At 35.8% G+C, this 23180-nt stretch overlaps 1 protein-coding gene across 1 annotated transcript in view; it reads left to right on the top strand.

The window, feature by feature from the left end:
* Positions 1-1424: 1424 nt before the first annotated feature.
* Positions 1425-23180, top strand: part of RBBP8 (RB binding protein 8, endonuclease) — a 34440-nt gene continuing 12684 nt past the window's right edge. The window contains exons 1-10 of the mRNA XM_009978641.2: positions 1425-1536; positions 6147-6189; positions 10815-10910; positions 12897-13009; positions 14733-14808; positions 17647-17816; positions 19272-19373; positions 20475-20572; positions 21227-21354; positions 22294-23179. Of these exons, the coding sequence (XP_009976943.2) occupies positions 1425-1536; positions 6147-6189; positions 10815-10910; positions 12897-13009; positions 14733-14808; positions 17647-17816; positions 19272-19373; positions 20475-20572; positions 21227-21354; positions 22294-23179 (1824 nt within the window). The remainder of the gene's footprint in view (positions 1537-6146; positions 6190-10814; positions 10911-12896; positions 13010-14732; positions 14809-17646; positions 17817-19271; positions 19374-20474; positions 20573-21226; positions 21355-22293; position 23180) is intronic.

The following is a 23180-nucleotide window of genomic DNA, read 5'->3' on the forward strand; positions in this document are numbered from 1 at the left end:
TATTCCATTATTTTTTTTTCCCTTTTAAAGGCAGCCAAACTGAAAGAAAAGTGACTGGCTTAATACTGTGCACAGAGATATGAGAAAGGAGACCACAGCCGAGGCCTCCAGGCCCTACACTATGTCACTGACCACTGGACTAAACGTTTTATCATGGTGAATCTAGGGGACCAGCTAAACCAGTAGCGGCATTCACATAATCTAAGTTGCCTGAAGGCTTTCAAGACAGGAATTGTAGCTACTTGATGTGATTGTAGACCTTGTATCATCTGAACTACAGCTGTAACCTGTGCCTCAAAAATTTGATAGCCAATTGCTCCTTTTATTTGTCTTACAGACATTGTGGTTTGCTTACTCAGGCTCCTACTTTAGGAATAGTACAACATACCTTAGATTATTTTTTTATTATTGTAATTTCTATTACAGAGTAATAAAAATATATATGTCCACCTTATAATGACACAGTCCCTGTTCAAAAGTGTTTCTTTAAAATTGACCACTTAAAACCAGTGAAAACTTAGAATGTCCTGTTTTATGCACAGGGAACTGAAGGATAGAGAAATTATGTGAGTATTTCAATATTGGACACCCAGTGCCAATAGAATTGAATCTTTCCTTGGCTCAGACCCAGATCTGAGTACCATGCGTCCCCTGCAGTTTACCTGAGGGCCTCATCTGCACTGAGAAACCCTTCAAAACAAATAAGAATTAGGGGTAAGATTGTTCTGAGTTGTGTAGGCAGTCTGACTTTTAAGACAGAGCTGTCTGATAGTTCTCTTTAAATACTAATGTTTTGGAAATTTATAAATTTTAAGATTACTCTCCTATTTCTTTTTCATCAGGGAGTGGGACTCATTTCAGTGTAGAATCACTAAGGCTTCAAGGGGGTGTGAGCTTTTTTTTTGTGGAAGGGTGTCATTTGAATCTATGTTTATGTAAAGGATGTATATACACAAATACATCTCTGATAAAACTTTTGGCAAATGCTTTTGCTGACAGCCAGATTTCAGAAGCATGGTTTACTTTTGGAAAACAGGAATTATGCTTAACTGTAGCTTTACACAGGAAAAGAATAAAGACTCCTAAGCATCTTAGTCTAATTTTTAGTTGATAGCTGTTAAACAGGAGGGGAGGAATTCAGTTACTTTATAATTACTTGTAGCAGAACACTTAGCATCTTCCTCAATTTCAGGGTGACTGTCAGTATATAAGTACAACTCAAGGATAGGCAGTAAGCTTTGTATTTCATCCATAGCTGAAAGTTATACTCTGATAAACGTGGACGTTAAGTGTTGTCGATCTGTCATTACAGGCATACACCTGTCTTCAGAAACAGCTTCATAACCATGTAATTTAAAACTTAAAGTGTGAGAGCGAGCCAGTTCTGGAAATAAGTCAAAGGAGTGGGGAGTGAAAAAAGCGAGATGAATGCATCTGGAGGAAGCTGTGGGAGCCCTAGCTCTGCAGAACCTACAGGAGATTTCTTCAAGGAATTGTGGTCCAAACTGAAAGAATGTCATGATAAAGAAGTACAAGGTAAATTGTTAAAGTTTGGGTTCACAGGAGGCTGGCTGTTACCACAAGACAATGTTGAACCAGAGTACCACCACTCTGTCTGCATGGAACTAAATAGATTTTTTTAATGTCATCTGTTATGCGGAAAGTTGGACTGAATGATTATAAATGATCTTTATAGATTTACCACCGAAGCCTGGCTTAACAGGATTAGATATAAACTCTCAACAAGTATAGATGATTTGCTAGGTTGGTGAAAAAAAAGTAACACAATGTTACACGAGATCTGTGTTTGCTTAGGAAATGTTTAAATGTTACTTTACTTTTCATGGAATATGATTCCAAGTTTCCAAATCAAGTTATTCAGACCAGTTCCAGGTCTGTCCATTTAGGTCCAGTTATATTATCACTTCTTAATTTCAAAAACTGTGGAGGACTGTTTTATAATGTATAGGTGTTTCATACCTCCTACTGAAAGTCTTGACTCAACAATTTGCACCACTGGGCCTTGACACTTTGTGTTAGTAATTTAAAAACATCCAACCAAACAAAAAGACTTCTATCAGTTTGGTGACTGAAAGGAAAGATGTACCAAAAGTAACATTTTGTTACAATATAAAATTATATTTCCTGTTGTTATAGATACATTTTAAAAAGTATCCCCCCCAAAAGAACAGTCATTTATTTTTTATGACTTTTTCTTTTTTCTTCTTTTTTTTTAATTCTTGATGGTTCTTTTCAGAGTGGGTGTGATGTCAGCTGCAGATAAATGCGGAAGTACTGACAGCATGGGATCTGGCAATCTATGGCATGTCTGAACAACAAAAACTGAACAAACAAAAAGCTCTAATGTAGAGGGTAATGTTACGTGACCCCTTCTCTAGTTTCTTGGGATGTGCAGCACGTGATTTTAAAGTTTTGGTTTTCTTTATGCAAGTGAAGATACTCTTTAGAATGCATGCCGGGTGTGGCCAGATAATTTTGCCACTAGGCAGTCTTTTTAATGCCTAGCCCTTTGTCAGTATGTCCCGCACTGTGTTAGGTAAAATTAGGTCTTCCATGATAACATCAAAGACATGCCTGAAGGATAGTTAATTTTTTCTAAAGGTGGGGATCCTCTTATAGAAAATGGTACTGGAAGATATTTTAGAAACATCAAACACAGGCTTGCCTGGACTTTGCTTGTTTCTGAAGTCTATAAATAAGAATTAAAATTGACTCATGAGTTTCCAATCTAAATGTCAGCAAAAAATTATTTTAAAGATGGTGGATTAAGGGGAAGTTAGTAGTTGCAGAAAAAGCTTTTTGCATGTACAGTACAATGTACTGAACACTGTAATGGTGGAATTCTTATTATTTATTACAAATTCATGAAAATTAGGATTTTTAACACATGATCTTGAAATGGTCAGGAATATTATACAAGTTATAATATTTATGTATCTATAGAGTATAGACCAGAGTATACTTCAACCTCACACAGTTCAAAATCGATTTTACTGAATTTTTATATTACTATATTGTAAAGGGTGTATTTTCCCACCATGTTAGCTAAACAAACCCAGCTTCTTATTCTTTTAAACTGATCACTTGCAAAAAACCCCCAAATTTTGGCCCTCTTCAGACAAAATAGCTGTTCTTTTCTCTCAAATTCAGTACGTGACAATGAGTAGGACTCCTACAACCCAGTTTCCAAAGATATTGAGCATGGTCAATGGCAGTTAACTGTTTATGGAATTCAGAAGTGCTCAGCGGTTCAGAATAATGGTCATTAAAACTATATTTACTTTTATTTCCTACCTGTAGAATGTGTGGAATACTTGCATAGTGCTCACAAATTAGAAAGGAATTTAATAATGCTGTTCATAAAGTGACTAATTTCTGCAGGTGTTAATACTTGCATCTAGTTCAAAATAATTATATGGATACTTGCTGCATGTAAGTCTTATCAACATGATTCCTGATGGTGAATTCAACTCTAAAGCTCTATACTAAAAAGAAACATATTTCAACATAGAAATGTGAGGAGAGTACAAGAAATAGCCTATTTTTTTTTTCTAATTGTTCCTTACCTGTGAAAAGCAGAAGATATCAACAGGAGAAAAAACTGTAGTCCTAGATGCAGAGAAAATTATGAGGAAAGCAATCTCATTGATAGATTGCTATAGGAAAGGAAATGGCTAGAAGTTCCTCAAAAGTAAGCAATTATAGAAAACAAGGCTGGAAGGGATCTTAGGAGGCCATCTAGTCCATCTCTATACCCTTAAGGTAGGATTACGTCTGTGTCGTTGCTGACAGAAGCTTGTCCAACCTGTTCCAAGAAAATTTCAGCGATAACGGTGCTGCAGTCTTCCCAGGCACTGTCAGTTTGAAGAAAGTCATTTAATGTGTTTGAAAATTCGTCAGGAAAGAAATTGTCATAGCCATTAATTGAAATATTACTGGTACAAAGTCTAATCAAGTTGCAAGTTTCATAAGTGTTGAGTGTTTAATTAAACTGCCTAATGATAGCTTAAAGAAAGTCTCCATCACTTTAATAGGGACAGTGTGTCATTTACTAAAGCACTTAGGAGCTTTAGATAATGTAGATTTATATAGTCTGCAGCTTGTCTATTCCATAGAAATATTGTGTGAAAGATAAAATTGGATTGAGAATTTGTATAGTGTAGTTCCACAGAAGTTTATGTGCTCACTAGAGTGCTAAATAAGGAAATCTGAAAAAGCAAAGCTCTTTAAATGAGTATGCGTAAAACCTCCCAATGCTCAGGAAAAGCAAAAGGAAGAGATTATACTTGATGTGGTAATTCAATGCTCTTGGATAAATGTAACAAACTGATTTCCTGCCTTCTCATGGCAGTCATTTGAATTAAGAAAAAATGCAGCCTTTAAGCAACTAGTTTGGTTTCTCCTGAATTCAGGTGAGAGGGGAGATAGTGTTACCTGTAGCACGGTACTGGGCCTTTTGAGTGCTGCCTCCTCAGTTTGTGGCTCAGGTTGCCAATGTTACAATCCTAAATACTTGCTGAACAGACTACCTGTTCATACAGGAGATGCATTGTTGTGCAGCTTCATTCCTTCTGATGGGCGTGGAACATGCTTTATAGGGATTCTAACTGCAGATGCCTAATTGGCTTGATGAATAGCAACTACTTAAAAAAAATAAACCCTCTTTCTATGCTGATCTGCATGATAGAACATAACATTTCACAGGTGCTGAACACTTAGAGAGAAAAGAAGTCTTGCTATATTTCCTAAGAACTTTTTTTTTTCTTAAGTAGCCTCTTGTGCATTTTTCTCTCATTGTCTCACTGCCATCTTGTAGCAGCCTGTGGCATGTCTTCAGGGAGGCTCTGGCTGGCCTGACTGCTACATTGTAAGCAGCCTGAAGAGTGAACCTTCTCAAGCCAGTAGTTTTTCCCTTTGAGCTGTTCCCAGTTGAGTGTGGTTAGGGAATGGAAAGTAGTCTATTAGCTGCCTTAACCTACATTTTCTGTAGTGAGATGCAATATTGGGTATGTGTTTTGGTTTAAATTCAGAATTGTCAGAAGTTTTCTTAAAAGTGTTCTGGTTTCCTAAGTTTATGATGTTATCCTAAACAACTAATGCTTTCGCAAGAAAGCTTGTAAGATACCTGATGTTCAACCTGAAGCTGCTTGCAGCTTTTCACAGTTTGAAGAAAACACGGCGTTAGGGAAAAATTGTGTTACGTTACTTTCTGATGTCTTACGAAAATTTCTGTTGAATTTATATTTAAGAAAATGTTATATACCCTTGGAGTCTTATTATTTCTGACCATTTATTTAGAACAGGAACAGCCAGCTTTTGTGCGGGTAGTGTCACATGAATTTCCACAGCACTGCATCCTACGTGTTAAACTGTGCTGTACTTAAAGCACCTTTATCTTCCTGTTCCTGTGCACCCAAAACCTTGCGAGCAGACTGGCTGAACTGCTGTCTAGCCCCTGGGCTGTCAGCTGGCCACTCCTGTCAAGAGCATCAGTTGTATTTGCAAACGTTTTTACATAGAACATACGTCTAAGAGTGTGGGCCTTAGTGGGAGAAGGGCCATAGAAGAAATATCATTCCTCACCTCACCTTAAGAGGTTCCAAAGAAGCTTTGGCTGAGAGTGTCTGGTAGCATACCTCAAATAGCATATGTTGTCCTTCTGTGCTTAGAATCGTATTTTTGTAATGTGTCCTTTACAGAAATACATTGTAATGCATTTTTCAGTTCACTGTTTGGATGCTACATTTCAAGTGTAGTATTATGCATTTGTGTGTATGCAGAATATACTTTATGCTACATAGGTAGGTATAGTCAATGAAAATACATCGATAGCACTTGGTATTCATGTGTGGATTTTTTAGAAAGATGTTTTTATACCTGTTTAAGTAGGATTCTGCATGTTTGTTTAAGAACTCCCTATTTCCTATGGACTGTAATAGCAATATTTGTTTCCAAGATCCCATAGAACATACTCAAGAAGTCCAGAATGAACCATTTTCTCTCCAAATTAGTGACTTTTTTCTCTCTTTTTGAAGGTGTCATTGGCAAAAGGGGAGTTAGTTTATTGTTTCACTCATTTTTTTGAATCAGCATTGTGTAACATGTATTTTCTTTCCACTTTTCAGGCCTACAGCTGAAAATATCTAAGTTGAAAAAGGAAAGATGCTTGTAAGTACTCATCCTAATGATATAATTTATTAAAGGAGAGTGTGAGTACCATTAACGAGCTGTAATTCTTGTAAGATCAGTTGAGTTTTCATGGATTCTTCCTTCAGATGTGTACAAAACTCTGCTCACTTTAATAATTCAGCTGAAGTAATCTAAAGAAATGCATAACTCTTTATAGAATGTCTAAGCTGAATGCTAGGTTTGCCTTCCTTGAACAAAAGACTTATAGGGTTTTCTTATCTACGGTGTTTCTAGGATGCCTATCGAGATGTTGACGTTTCTGATACGAAGGATAATTAGGGAGATGTTTTTAAAATTGAGGTCAAATTTGTAAAAGAGAAGTTAGTAACAAGCCAACATTTTAGATTTTTTTTTTTTTTTCACTACGTGTTTGCCTTTAATGTCAGGTGTTGTGCCTTAACTCAGCTTCCAGTCTTTCAGTAAAGATTCTGGTAATAACCATGCTAATTTTCAGTCAATTCTTATATTTTAAGACATACAGAACTTCTTTTGCAGTCATTGTTTGCTACTAATTTTTAGTTCTGTCATTAGAAGCAATTTGGAGGGGAAAATAACTGAATTACAAGATTTACATGTACAGTAGAATCACAATATGTATTTACAGCATTAAATCAGCTTTTATTTTCCTTCTGCTGACGAAAGCCATATTTAATTAAATGATAAGAGATATGCTAATGTGATTATTCAAATTTTGACTTCAGGTTTAATTACATTAATATTGCATATGACCTGTATTATGAGTTGCGCTTTATAAAGTGCTGTGGTAGGAGAAGTAGAAATAAATTGCATCATCTTCTTCCACTGTGGAAAACAATATAATTATATTAGATATGTTAAAGAAATTAAGCTCTTCTTGAAATAAGCAAAAATACTCCATATTTGCATTCCCAGCATTGCCATCTGAAGTCGAAGATAATACAATCTTAGTTTTAAAGTCTAGCCACAGTGCTCTCAAGCATAGTTTGTGCTTTTTCGGAATTAACGTTTCTAGCCAATTTTCTTCCTCAGTAATACCTATTAGGTTTTTCAGTTGTCTCTTTTTTTAGTTACATTTTCAAATTGTATAAGAGGAAATAACCCTCCCCTAGTCTAGAAAAATTAGGTCATCATGTGCTTTTTTTTTTTGTACAATAGTAACTCATGCAACTCTCTAGCGTTTTTGATAGCTATTGTCTAAGCTCCCTCATGTGCTTATATTTCTGGTTGGGAAGGAAACAAAAGTGGCTTTCCATAGGAGTAAATTCCCTCTAGTGGTATCCATTTTTCCTTTTCCTGTAACATGAAGTATGTAAATGCATCTTAAAATGATACTGGCTTTTCTAGTATAATGTCATTGTATACAGTACCTACTTATCTTGCTGGCTACTTTTATTATAACTCTTCTTCTGTAATTATAACTCTCGCTTCCAGGAACGTTGTTTTTGCTTCTTTTCACTAGGCTTTTGGAAGAAGTTGCCTTCAGCTGTGTAATGCTGCTCCCTTCCCTAGATATCTTTTTTGGTTTTGTTTACCCTTTGTAGTGCTCAAACCTCCTCTGAGCTTGTGTTTTGTTTATTTCAGTTAAATATCTCCCATCCTGCTGGCATTTGATAATCCACGGTAGCGCTTTGAGCCTGTGCTCAGTGTTGTGTTTTCTCACACTTCAGCTGCATTCATATAGGTCTCATTTGTGAAGGCTATAGATAATTGCCTATGGTTTTGACTTTTGTCTGCATGGTGTCACTTGGATGCTTGCTGAGCTGGTGTGATTCACCAAACCTACAGTGGGGTTTACAATCCCAAGAGTACTTATGTGGCTACTCCCTGTTCCCCCACATATGCACCTGCTCCTCAGGACTGAGATTTGTCAGCTTTTATACAGCTTCTTGTTCAGTCTCCAGCACTAGTAGAACATAGTGTGTAGTATTTGCAGCTGCTGCTTAATTGTGCATCAGTCACAAATTATTTTTTTTTAAAAGTGGCAATATTATTTGATCTGTCGGTGAATTTTTAGTCAATTGGAAATATGAATTCATACAAGATTTATCAAGATATTGAATTCAGGGTGTATCATGGAATGTTATCGGATCTTTCATTAAAATCCAAACAGCATATGTGTTGTTTACATTTGAAATATATGCTTGCTGAACATTAAGATTGATATTGCAGTATCACATAGGATATTTTTATGTTTGTAGATTAGAGAGGTGGTGGATGCTCCATCCCTGGAGACGTTCAAGGCCCGGTTGGATGAGGCCCTGAGCAACCTGATCTAGTTGGAGATATCCCTGTTCCTTGCAGGGGGGTTGGACTAGATGACCTTTGAAGGTCCCTTCCAGCCCTAACGATTCTATGATTCTATGATTCTAAATTATATTATGTTATTAGATGACTGTCAATTAGCAGATATTTGGTGCTATGTTTTACACTTAAAGGGTACACTTACTTTCCTGGAAAAAAATCAATTTAACATCTTATTTCTTATGTATAATTCATAAATGAAGTAGTTCTTTCATTTTTAATGTAAAAGGATGAAATTATCTCTTGCTGTTATTGTTAACTTAACCTGGTGTGTCGTGAGTTGCTTCCACATTCTAAAAATCTTAAATTGATCAGTTAATTTTCTATATGATTAACATTATTAGTGATGTGACCGAACACATACCAAATGGTTTATTATTGTTTGTTGGAATCTTTCTACAATTATCACATTGTAGATACAGTACTTTTACATAGGAGGTCTTGTTCTTCTTGGTGCATCCGAATACCTGAGGTTTAGTATTTTGGACTTGGTAATCAGCTGACAATGAGTGCCTTATTTTGTACCCCACTTCAGCATTGGAGCTAATGACTTGTAAGTGCTAGGTCAGAGACTGTTCATTATGCAGAGTGCCTTCAAAGTCAAAAATGTCTGTCATGTTTATCAGGTGCACTGGATTTTTTTATTTTTAAAAAAAGTGCCTAGTTCCTTCTGTCATTTTTACTGTCTTAATGTGACATTTTACAGGGTTTAAGTGGAAGGCATGCAGTATTAGTGTATGTTAATATTTTTTTTAATAACTTAATGCAATAGAATGACTTCAAGGTAACTTGAGAAAGATTTTAAAATTTGATATTTTAGACCTTCTGTAAGTTGCTGAAAACTAAGCTGAAAAAAAAGATTATTTTTTTTTTAATGCCATAAACATCTGAAAAATACAGACTGCTTTTGTCAGACTTCAAATTTTGCCATGGCCTGGCTGTGCTTGGTTAATGAACTGAGGTAACAGAACTTTAGCACTTTGTCCTCCCCAAGAGAAAGTGCAAGTTTTAAATGGTCCCTCATGCTGTTTGCATATGACTGTTTTATATATTGTATATGCAGCTGAAAAGGATAATATTGGTCTGGATAGTAGTACAGAAAAACAAAATATTTGTTCTTAAATTTCACAATTAATAAAATATGTCTGTGATTGTATACTGTGGAAGTCTCTGGCTGTCCATTCACTTTATGACCCATGATTGTTAATTTCTTGTATTACTCTAATTATAGAAATATGAAAATGTATTTAACTAACGTATCTTAGAGGAATAGCGCCAATTTAAAAGTATGTCTGTGTAAAAGAGTTGTATTAACAAGTTAGTAAATATGTTTTCATTTCCTGTTGTGTGTGTGCTTTGCAGCTTTTTGTGAGCCAATTTCATGGCTTCCTCAAATAATCCATCCCAGGCACGGTGAAAACAAACACCCGCTTTCATGGAATACAAAAAGGATTCCATGGTAAAAAGAAGAGCTGGGAATGAATTTTCAGAAGTCAGTCATTGTCATGTAACATGGATTCAGCTGCTAAGCTTTTACTGAAAACTAATTTCCTTGTAGAAAAAAAAAAAGTGTGCTTGTGGCTCATGCCTTGTTTGCATCTTGAAGAGGTGTTGGGAAAAAGTGAAGGGGAATTAAAATTGGGAAGTTAATATTACCGCTTTTCCTTAGCTCTTTTGAGGAGGAAATGTTCTTTGTTAATTAATTAGTCCTAGCTTTTACAGAAGATATTTTCCTCAAGATCTTCTGTTTATGAGGTTTCTGGGAAGAGAGTTCCCTTCCTCATGTTCTTCTGCAGACTCTGAGAATTGCTTCTTGAGGAACTAAATCTCTAATGGATCTAAAGACTTGTCAGAGCTTTACAAACCTAATGTGGTTTGCAACACTGCAAGATGCACTCACTGCTAAGACAAGACCAAAATGACCTGATTGTGAAAACCCCCAATTAGCTTCCCAACAGCTCAGAAATGCAGTAAAATAAGAGAAGTGCTTAAGCTTACGTTCCCTGAAATTGTTGCTAGAATACTGTTGGCTTTTATGCCATGACTGTCATCAACTTCAGTTTTTGTCCTGAGGAAAAATCAGATTTATCAGCAGAAGCTCAACTGTAGTGAATTAGAAACTACCTGCTCCTTTCCTCAGATATTTCTAAATTACCATTCATCATTTCTTCATTTATTATTCATTTATCTTCAACTTAATATTTGTGCTGATGATAATCACATTTCCCAAGAATGTGAAAGAAACATGCCAGAGAGAATTCTCTGTTGAAGAACTAATAGCTGTAATTTAAAGCTAGAACTAACTTTTTCTCTATTTGATTTAGGGATGCAGAGAGGCTTGAAGAGTTTTATACCAAGAACCAGCAGCTCAGAGAACAGCAAAAGGCACTTCATGACACTATCAAGGTTTTAGAAGACAGGTGAAGTAGTACCTTTTAGCTTTTGGCTTTGTTGCGTTTTGCTCTTACAGGGTAGCTCTGGATACTTTGCAAGTTGTGGGTTTTTTTGTTGTTGTGTTTTTTTTTTTTGTAAACTTGTCCTTTTCTAATACAATCCAAATAGTGTGTATTAAAGAAAAGTGTAGGATTTAGAGTCTGACTGAATTAAATTTTTGTTATTTCTTTACTTTTGAAGTGCTTAGCTTGCTTAATTCAGTTAATATAGAAGTTAAAAAGATCAGCTTGGGAGACAGGGAGCCATTTTAAAGCACATGGTTTTCCATCCATTTTTGTAGAGGTAAGTTTGATATCAATCAAGATGCAATACAAATACAAAACCCAAGGACAAACTATATAATATACCTTGAAATAACTCACTATGCAATCTTTCAGATTTGGAGGGGTCTTTTTTACCAGTTGTCTCCTTTTACCTAAATTTAATCACAGGTTCTGTCTTTTGCCTTCTTTTGGACTTAGACATTCTGATCACCTTTTGACCCATTCTGCCTTTCTCTTAGTTGTTCCTGTTTAATCTGGTATAGCAAAACCAGTAGATGTGAAATTAGAGTGTGTTTTTCCATCTTTTAAAAATGATACTTGTTTTGGAAAGCATATGTTAAATTTGCTGCTAATAGGATTTCAGAAGCTTTCTGGGAACAGGACATGATTACATAGTAAATTATTTTCCCACATTCCTGTGTTACCCCAAATTTTAGAGCTATGATACTCAAATTTTGCATTCAACTCTGTTTCTCTCTGCAAGACATTAGGGATAAACTTGTAACCATGCAGGGAATAAACTTCCATACCACATAGGTAGAGAGACATTTGCAGAGTGGATGGACTTTTCTAATCCCTTAGCAGACGAAGTACTTGCATTGTGGAAAATAAAAAGAGTGTTTAAAGTGGTTTAATATAAGGAGATGGTAATACTGTGTTTATTACGTAGTTAGCCAGATGAGCTGGTATGAAGAGACATTTCAGTATTTTACTCTTTCCATAATTCCACAATATTGAAATACCCATAAACCAAGATGGCTTTTGCTTCTAATACTCAACTGTGAACTTGGAAACGTGGGTGTTTTGGGTGTTTTGGTTGTTTGTTTTTTGTTTGGTTTTTTTTTTGCTACTTCATGTGCTAGCAGCAGCAACACGGAACTCCTAACCAATCGGTCCTGTATTTAGCAGGCAAAATAGTGTGGTTTTCCCTTTGGTGCTGTTAGCTTTTTGTTGTGTACCAGAAATAAATACACTTCAGTTATCACCTGTGAAATGCACATACGTTTCATAGCATGAATGAATGTGTCTAGTAAGACGGAGTGATCATAACAAGTGATTTTTTGATAGTGGATGTGCTTTAAACAGCTGATCTAAATCATTAGAGACAATGGAGGCAATGCCTCCCATGGACTTTTGGATCCACTTCTAAGTATTGGTGTCTATAGGAATAAACCATTTCATATTTGCTTGGTATTTGTTACAGAGCAAATATTGTTTCTATTTGTCTTTTTTATTTTATTACTATGCTTAATGACAGTGATGTATCCTTCTTAGATTTAGTAGTAATCACATGTACTGAAATGATTTGCCTCTTTGTATTTGCTTGAATGAACTTATAATGAATGGTAATTTGTTTATATCCGTCAGTATCCTTAGTAGAACACCTCACAAAGGCTTTCAGTGGCAAGGTGTAGCATGCTCCACTTCAATAAAGTAATCCATGTTGATTTAGAAGTATCTAGTACCTACAGTCATTTATGCAAATGTTAGTACATGTAGTAGTAGATTGTTCGGAAATCACAAAACGTTGCTATGTCAACATATAAAACCACAGTACTTAGTGGTGTTCTGCATAGTTGTCAAATTTTCTGTTTTTTCTTGTTCGAAAGGCCAGTTAAGTGTGGGCATCTGCTTCATGTATTGCAATATTTTCTTAAGACGGACTTTTTTCTCTTAATTGTATTGTAGATTAAGAGCAGGATTATGTGATCGCTGTGCTGTAACCGAAGAACATATGAGAAAGAAGCAGCAAGAGTTTGAAAATATCCGGCAGCAGAATCTTAAACTTATCACTGAGCTTAGTGAGTTATATCTACGAGTCTGAAGACAAAACATACTGTTTTGTAAACTAGTTCTTCATTAATTCCTGTAACAATATAATTTATATGTGGTGTGTTCAGTAACCCCAAGTTCAGCCGGGGGATTCTTCATTCTACAGTCTGAAAATACGTGACATACCAGTTACTAGTCATTTGACCCACCTTCTGAGATTAAAGTGCTGATACCGAAAGTGAACTGACGTGGAAAATCTTACAGTGTGAAGTAGCTACTGTAGATAAAACGTGACTGCTTTTGTTTATTCCTATAGCTAAAGCATATAATGATGGCTTGCCAGTTTTCCTAAGGAAACTCTGACTTCCGAAGTAAATGGTGATCACAAAGTAACAAGTTCAAACAGAAGTTCCCTGCGTCCAGCTTGTGTCCTGTAGTTGGTCTTGGAGTTTAACTGCAGTAACCCATAACCTTCACATAACCCTCAGAAGCCACGAAAGAATTGCTTCATGCCAGGCAGCTTGCAGACAGCTCATTTTGAAATCAGGAAGTTGTACAAATGAGACAGGAAAAAATAAACTGTTCTGGGTGACATGAAGGCATAGTGTAACAAATGGCTTCATAAAGAGAGTTCGGAAGGACTGATTGCATAAAGTGCTAAAAAATACAGACAGGATTTTAAAATGTTAATGGTATCTTCACCTTTAATTATTTTGTGTCATTTGGTTGTCTTGCTTGATGAAGAACAGGCAGATGTTCAGTGAGATTTAACATGTGAAACACCAGACAAAAAGTAGCTTTTCAGTGCTTAAATTACAGAAATATTAGATTATGTACTAGTATTAATACTAATATTAATATTGGGTATTTATATAAAATATTCTGAATTTTTGAGTTTAATGGTTAACAACAAACAAGGTACAACCAATCTTTAAATAAATCTCTGAGCCTTAAAAATCAAAGTGAGACCTATTTGGTACAAATCATCTTGAACACTCACAGAACAGTAGTCTTCCATGGATTTGGGTTGAGATCTATATGACAATTCATGTATTTCCTGCAACCAGCAAAAAAGGTCAGTCAAGAGGAATCCAGAGCTAAAGTATACAAGAAAAAAATAAGAATAAGAAAATAAAAAGCGAAATGAATGGGAAAGTGGGGAGCTATCACTACGTTGATTAGTTTGAGAGCATGGAAAAAGGCTGAAGGTGAGGCAGTAAGCTTGTGTGAAATACAAGCCGAATGAATTGGAATTTAAGAAAAGTAAATGAATTTCTTACTACTCTTTTAAATACCAAAATACTTAAGTGACTTTTTAAGAAATTGGGATTTTTTTTTCTATTATCTCCAATTAGCTGGTCACTTCAGTGGCTAAAACTAAATTCTAGTTACTTTATACATCATAGGCTATCTTCAACATAAGCAATTTTGTCCATGGAGCTGAGTCAGCAATTTGGTCATCTTTACAACACAGTCTCACTTGTGTGTACATGGACGAAAGTAGTTATTGAATGTGTGGAACTAATATTATGATCCAGTAATTGTGACACCTTTGCCTTCTCTAAATATCATTTTACAACCTTTTTAATGACTAGCTTGAAAATTCAGTTTGGTAAGCCATAGAGGGTGTGTAGTATTATGTTTTAGAATTGCGTCTGTTTCCTTAAAGGACCTGACAAAACTAGATATGATATGATGTTCACATGTGCATTTATGTGTTTTCTTTTCTTTTTCTTTCCCTATAAATCACAGTGAATGAAAAAAACAACTTACAGGATGAAAATAAAAAGATAACTGAACAGCTCCAGCAATTACAGAAGGAGTTGGAGTAAGTTTTGAGGTTTTTTGGATATTCCTCTCCCTTGCCTCATTCCTCAGTAGTAATGTCTGGGAATATAAATATAAGCTTTTAAGTCTTTGAAACTTGAGTTTCTCTTTTTTAATAGATTGGGCAAAGCCACTATAACAACATAAAACTAGCATCTTTTGTGTTGTGGAGAATTTTTGGTTTTGTGGCGTTTTTTTAAACTGTGTGCATCTTAGTTGAGAGAGAGATAAATTTTTCATGTAAATTGTTTGACTCCATGATTGTTCAAGATTATTCTGGTCACAGTGCATAGCAAAGCCTCATTCGTTTATTCCTCTGTTGACTCTTTCCCAATTCTTTCCTCCTAGTTGAAGACTTTAGAAAAGTAGCTTGTCAGCTAGTCAAAAAGTCCTAGAATCTTGCAATAAATTTTTAAAATAATCTTACGATAATTTTACAATTGAAAAATTTCAAAAGAAAACCATAAAAATAATAAGCTACAAATTGACTGTCAAATTGTAATTCGATATGATAGCAAGAATGTGCTGTATAATGTTATGGTTATTATGCAGATACAGTGCACTGTGCAAGGCAGAGGTAGTATTCCTTTCCTGTATAGCTGTGGTCTGACATCATCTGAAACTTTTCTGAAAATCTCAGTTTTACTGTCTGTGAACAAGCTGCATATGTGCATGACGGGGAACAGGGCAGAATGTGTGGTCTTGACACGTAAGGCTTTTTCTGTGTGTAGTTTTTTCTTTGTCAGAGAGTAACGCTGATAGAGGAGTAAAAACAACTTATAGTTCCGTTCAAAATGACTGTGATCCTATTCCTTTGTATTTCTTGTTTGTCTCCCATTGTTTGCACCTTAATCATCCTTTCTTCCTCTGTATGCATCTTCTTGGAGTAATGTATTTCATGACCTTGGGAGTACTCCTTTTCAATACCAAGTAGTAACAAATTTCTATGTTTCCCACTATATAATTGCTTTTCAACAATGGTTGTCCTGTGCAGCTTGGCAGCAGTTAGGAGGTGACATTAAAAAAATTGACACCAGACAGATCCATCCAAATTTATTAGTTTGATCCCCAGCTTCCAGTAAAAATCTCTGGCCACTGTAGGAATGTTGAGAATGAGCAATGTAATACTAACTGTTAAACCAAGGTTTAATATTTTAGGAAAAAATCTAACAATCCTTTATAAAAATGAAATCAATGAAATTTTAGAAGAATTGTATTATCTGATCCTTTATCAGATTAGAATTTCATTATTCATAGATGGAAACAGCAAGGAAGTTTCTGCAGAAATCTTTCTGGGGTCTCAGATAAGTGTTTCCATGATTCAGAAATTATTTATTGCATATTTACGATGTATAGTATGTATGGCAACTTCTGCATTTGATAGTTTTTTTGTGGTGGTATGTAGGAACTGCCTCTTGGTTTGCATGAAAGTAAGGTACAGAAAATTACATTTATAACAGGCTAATTTGTCCTACAAGGCCACATGTCCCAGTAAATTTAAAGAGAACTCTAACAGCTAACTTAAATTTGCAGAGTAACTGGATGAATGTTTTGGTTTACTGTTTGTTTTGATTTGTTTCTTAAGATAATGTTAGTAGATGATAAAGTTTTCCAGTTGTGGTGTTTTCATTGTAAACATACTAGAAAAGAGAAATGACAAAATCACACAATAGGATTCGTCAAGACTTCAGAGCATCAATGCATCAATGTTTGTCATTAAATTTAAAAGTTGGTAAAAAGTCTAACTGCAAAAATGCTCGTTGTCTCAAGCCAGGCAGCCTTCTGCAGTTTTCCATCATGTTATTAGCTTATTTTATGTAAGATCTTGTAGTTCATTTCAATGCAAGCAGAAATATATCCATGCTTCCTCTTCTTCCCTTGGATCAAAACCTTACATCCTTCTCTTTATAGTTAGGAAATTATCTTTTGGCCCGTGTTTTCTCTTGAGAGTCATAAGGAAAAGTGCTACTGCAGAAAGATGAGCAAGCAGGCCGAGTTACGTTTCCTCGTGTTTTAATTTGACTGTCTCTTCCGAAATTTCTCACTACCACCACCATATGACAAGTAGCAGTGCCCTTATTAAGTACTAAACAAACTGTATGTAAGTTAACTGAAATTTACACTCCGTTTATTGTTATTTCCTTGCTATGTCTAAGTAGAGTTTTTGGAGAGAAAGGACAGTTATTTTTTACTAATTTGTATAGACTCACTCTGCAACATGCTGTTAGAGCTGACAGTGTGAGAGAAAATAAAGTTCATCACTCACGTTGTGTTTCACATGACTTGTTTTACATGGTTTGCATTGCTTTTTACACCTTTGTGAGGTGAGTAGAATCCAATTGTCTGAAGAGGGGTTGCTCTGAATAGAGTGCTGGTTGTTACTATTTGAAATTGTCCAAAAGCTTTTATTTTGTGTTTAAGACAGTGTTCCTGGGGTATGCAGGGGCTTCTACACAGGGAGAGAAACACTAGTCCATCTGTTTCAGCATTCTTTCATTCAAGGAGCACGTGCTTCAGAGGACAAGTTAGAAACTCTACAGTTCCTAGCTTCTTCCAGATAAAAAGTCTTCCATAGCACAGTAGTTACATGTTGACTTTGAATGTGAAGAGCTAGGGTTGTACGCCATTCTTAGGCTTGATGGAGCAATTGTGACTTTGTCGTAAGATGTATCTAGTAATTGGGTTTTAGTATTACCTTTTTACACTGTCGTGTTATTGAGATGGCTGTGTTTTCTGAAGTGTTGCTTCCTTGAACCATATGATGGTCCTGCTTGCAAAAATTAAAGCTCTTCATCTTGCTGGCTTGGGGTTTTGTTTGACCACCTACTTTGATCTCCAGGGAGCAAAAGCAACAAGCAGTGGAATTAGAAGAAGGAGTCATTCCAGATTCTCCAGTTCTGACTTCTTCATTTTCTGTGGTTAATCGTATGAGAAGAAAAAAAGAGAATAGGCACATCAGATACACAGAACACACACGCTCAGATTTGGAACTTGCGGAAAGCAACAGTGGTAAGAGTATTGTGGGTTGCTTTTTTAATTAATTTTATTTTTTTTAAGGGCTAAAGAAGAAGTGGATTAATAAATCTGATTGGAAAGAGTGAAAACTAAACAAAAAAAAGTCTTGTGATTTTTTTTTTTTGTTTGGCTTTTTTCCATTTATGCTACAATATAGGAGTAGGGAAAAATGTCTTTAGCAGTAACTTATATCAGGGATATGCTCAAAGCTTCTCTCAACTTCCTACTTTTCTTCATCCACATACACATGCAAATATAAGTTTTCCAACCCATAATGTCTTCTGTAACTCCAAACGAACTAGAAAACTGTTACAGAGTTTAACTTGTGCGTACAGCTGTGTCACCACCTAGTGGAGAGTCAAATAAATGTTTTGCCACATTCAGCAATTATTCTGCCATTAAAGTAATATTACTGAAACTAATAGATACCTAATTCTAGCAGCTACATTATCTTTCTTTTTCTAGTACTGATTCAGTGTGTACATTTGTTTTGTGTCTAAGTCCAGAAGTATTGTGCACAGTTAATTTCCAGTCTTCATTCCATAACGTTACAGAAACAGCGCTGATGTATTTTAACTATAAGAAATTTTTTTTGTGAAATAAGGGACTTTGGACTTGTATTTTAATGATACACAGGAAGTATGATAAACAATCCAGGTGCTCTTAATGTGTTAATTTATCTTGTGGAATAAAAAAAAGGCATTTTAAATAATATATTATTAAATCTAAATATAATTCTTGACTAAAAGCTTCTTTACGAGACTAAAAATAGCACAACTGTGGAGTGAAGAGGGTGGGTCAATTATTCACACCCTTTTTTTTTGCGTATGTAATTTTAGTGCTGTGAATAGTTTCTCCTTTCTAAACATACCTACTTCTCTACATTTCTGAATAAAAAATTGACCTACTAAATTAAACCAAAGTTAAAATGTGTGAGAAATGCTGAAAATACCTACATAATTAATGGCCATGAAAAGCTCTTGGTGTCCAGATAGAAAGGACTATGTGGCACAAAGTTGGTCATGATGCAGATCTCAAGTTTTTCACCTTCTCATTGCTTTAGCTGATGCAGAAAACTATTCCCTTGTGTGGTTTACTCTTTAGTAGTTTTTTTGCCATATTAACAGGCCAAATATAGATTGAATACATACTTTATATGTGGTCAGTATAGAAAGTGATGTAATTATGTGTCAGTATTGTTTTATGGTTGGCTGGCTGGGCTCATATTTGCGAGAGAAAAGATGAATATGAAATATTTGTGACTAATTTGTCATAGTGATACCTCAGAATAAAAGTGATCAGATGTGTTTAGATTACTGGATCTACTGGCATGTCAAAATTCATGTTCAACTGTTTTTAAGATCAGGATCATGATCTGTATCTGCACAAAATTATCACAACAGGACAGCTAATTTCACTGTGTGAAAATGTTTCTACATCCTCTCCTAGAGTTAGGAAAAATTCCACTGTATTCCACACAAATGAACAGTCACCACGGAGAAGAGATACTAGTAGCAGACACCTGTGATCCACAACTGTCCCCTATACCAAGTAAGTGTATTAATAGATTTAGTTTGAATTCCATTTAAAATTAAGGCAAAAATATTGTAAAACTGAGGATTCATTAACAACCGAGGGTTCATCTCTTTAAACAAAGGAGCCAGAAAAAGGATATTTTGTTTAATCACAGAATTGCTGCTGAAATGCCTGCCTTGCATGCCTGTCTGTGTGCCATTAGATACATGATCTAGTGGCGTAGTATCAGGGCTTAGAGTCAAGAAATAAAAAGGAGCTCAGTGCAGCTCTTACTGCAGATATCTTATATTTTAGGCAACTTACCCAATGGTCTTAAATCTGATTTTCCAACTGTACAGGAGATTAAAATATTCTGGGAGTTGCATTTACTGTCTGACATGAGTATGTAACATTGAGAAGTGCTTCTGTTAATTATTCCCTTTTTTGCAATTGTGAATTGGTACAAGTCTTTAAGTACTTCTCCATAAACAGTTCTTTGACAAGAACTTTCTGCATCCCTGATATTTTTTACTGTGAAGTATTTGACTAAATGGCTGTGAGAATCATCATTTTGGAATTATTTGTGCAGGTTAGGATTGTGGTGGTTGTAGTTCTTGTGCTTTCCCATCATATTACTGTGCCCCAGTTTAATAAGCTGAATAATGTTAAACACCTGAACGAAGGGAAACTCATCTGTTTGTCTTCCTAATAAAAACACAGGAAGAATAATTATAAGTGTCACCTAGGAAATCTGCAGCAAAAGCATTTTACTATAAATATACATTATCACTGTTCTACATGCTTTTCTCAGACTCCTCAGGCCCTGGAATGGGAGTTTGAAAAGCAACTTTTACATTGACTTGTCTTTGTATTTTAATTTTGGGTAGTTGTATTCAAATTGGAAGCATATTTCTCTATGATGATACATCAGTTAGCTCTTGTCAGAAATTCTTTTGCCCCTCTTCTCTGTGTACAACTTCCAGATATGCTTTTTATCTGACAGAGGTCAAACTATTTCCATAATTACCAATTTTACGTTGTAATCTTTTTAGTTCTGTATTTGTACCATCTGTGTGAGTGGAGTAAAATATTACGATGTATGTGTAGCTTACTGTGAGCTTCTTTCTACCCATAAAGATAAAACAAGGATGGGAGGCTATCCTGTTCCGAAGCCATCTTTTAACTTGGCTGCAGTTGTGGCAGAAACAATTGGACTTGCTGCTCAAGAGGAATCTGTAAGTAGTCTTCCCAAATTTCTCATATAATCAGCTTTTTGTGCCAGTTGTTTTTGAAAACAGTATTTTTCTCTTTTGTATTAAATTTCTGCAAAAGTATTCCGAGTTCCAGTAAGCTCACTTTGGTTTGCTTTTGCTTACTCGTTACAGAATTGCTCTAGCAAGAGGAGATAACTGTGCTGACCTGTTCGGGGGTTGGGGAGGAGGGTAGGGGTGTGGTTCCTGCTGTGTATGTGACTTTCAGATTTGACTAAGACAGCGGATGAAGCCCTTGGGTCTGCCAAACTCTTTGTGCAGTAATCAAGTCTAAGACACTAAAATTTAAAGATTATTTGGTGATGAGATTGCTTAGTGACTCAGGTGAGATTATTTGATGGTTTTGGTTGGTAACTACAGTGAAAATTATAGTGTGCAGACTTTTTTTTTTGTGCATATGCTTTTGAATTATGAAATTTTTTAATTTCTATAGGTTTCTTTAAAGTTGCTGGTCAAAATTTCATCCCACTTTTAACTTTTATTATTTTTCGGAGTTTTGAATGGTTCAATTTGAATGGGTCTTCAGAGTATTTATGTGCAAACCTAGGATATTTCTAATTTTTTAATTCTAATATCTTCTCACATTTCCTTTCTTTGTTTTTCTTCACCATTTGCAAGGAGTCCCAGAGTGTACTGAGTCCTCCCCACACTAATAGTGTTATGAACCAGGCCTCAGAGAGCATGCAGTCTGAAGACTCAAGAAAACATCCAGCTTCTCAATCAAGAAACGGTGACAACAATTTAGGGTGTGTTTCCACTTGGTTATAATGATATTGTTTTAAACAGGATTATATGAAGTTCTGGTTTTACTAGAATTTAAAACCTTACAGCAGTTTGCTTTAAAAGTGCAAACATGGAAATGAATATTTTCATACTATACAGGCCTCTTTCAAGTAAATAACATTAGAAGCAAAGGAACTGATACAATGCAAAACTGTGGACTTTTGCTTCGTTCTCAAACTTCTGACTTGGGCATTCTATGTACACAGTCCCTTCCTCACTGACTTTTTGTTATTGTGAGGCCTATAAACCTGGGGGTAAGGAGCCTGGAGCTGGGGAAAGAAAATGATCATAAAACTTCTCTGCTGACTAGATGTCATTCTGGTTGACCATTGCCCTTCCCACTCTCCTCAGAATGTTGTGGTCTAGACTAAATATTTTTTTAGCCTATTTGTTATCTTAAATGTATGTTTTGTTGATGACAAGTAAAAAACATAGTACCTGAAAGAAACTTGCCCATTTTTCCTCCATTTGCAGAAGTTTTGAGAATCTTTTATTGTGGTTATGAAATCTATCCAAGACCCTAGACACACTCCTGTTGCAACCATTCTCACTTTCTTCCGTTTCACTGCATTGGCAAGTAGGGAGTCCTTTGGTAGAAGAGGTTCCTAGGTAGGCTTAATTCTGTCCTTGGTTCTCAGTTGAATGCAAAACAGAATTTCACACCATACTAAAATGAAGCACGAGGTCTGTGTTTTGTTTGCCTTTTACAGCTCTAAGTGCAACAGTACTTACTCCTAGACCAAAAATTTCCCTTTTCCTTTCCATTTTCAGCTAATACCAGCAGCTCTGACAGCTTTAAAGCAGATCACTGATAGGAAACTTAGAATTTTTATATATCCCTTTCTGTCCTCCCAGCCTGCTTATGTACACCAGAAAAATATCTCATCTCTCATTGTATTCAGTCTTTCAGATCCATCTCAGAACACTCCACCACATGTTGATTGGGATTCTCAGGTAGCTTCTCCTGTTTTTGGAGCTTCTAGCAGTATGAAGAACAGCTCAAGTACAAGTCATGCTCCTTGTATTTTAGATTCAGGACTGAAGCCTAATTTCAAAACCAATCTCTTCAACAATCCTTCCAGTTACAGATCTCATAAAAGTAGATCAAAATCTGAAGATGTTGCTTTTGTTGCACCACTGAATCTTGGAAGTGAAGTCAACTCAGTTATCAGCCAGGCCTCCATCAATAGGCAAATGGTTGTGAAAAAGAATACTAATGAGACTGTAACCTGTGATGGAGACACTTGTGCAGCTAAAAATGAGGTGATCAAGAGCGATTTCCTTCTCGTACACCAGAGGCAGGTAGAAAGCAGGTGTGCTAAGAGAAAGAAAGCTGAAGATGAGCGTGCAATTGGCTGTGAAAAAACATCCTTCAACAAAGAGAACTCTATGCCCTTTCGATCAGACGTTCAGCATATTAATGGGGAACATACAGTTGATAAGCCCTTGGATCTTTCCGATCGCTTCTCTGGAGCTTGTTGTCAAGAAAAAAAACAAGGAAGTGAGGAGACCTGTAAAAATAGACTGAAACAAGTGACTCTGCATGACATTTTTTCACAGCTAGGGAAGCCCATTCCTGAAGGTTCATCATCCATCCAAAATGCCAACAATGAGAGCTGTTTGTTTGGCAGAGATTTACAAGAGGAATCCTATGTACAAGAGTCAGTGCTGGGAAAAACATTCCCAGATAAGAAAAAACAGATCCAAATGAAAGAAGTAGTTCCTCCTTTCAAAACTGCATCACTGCCAAGTTCTGCAGAGACAGAACAACTTTTTGATGATGTGATGG

The sequence above is a fragment of the Tauraco erythrolophus genome, chromosome 3 (assembly GCF_009769465.1).
Source record: "Tauraco erythrolophus isolate bTauEry1 chromosome 3, bTauEry1.pri, whole genome shotgun sequence".
NCBI classification, from domain to species: Eukaryota; Metazoa; Chordata; class Aves; order Musophagiformes; family Musophagidae; genus Tauraco; species Tauraco erythrolophus.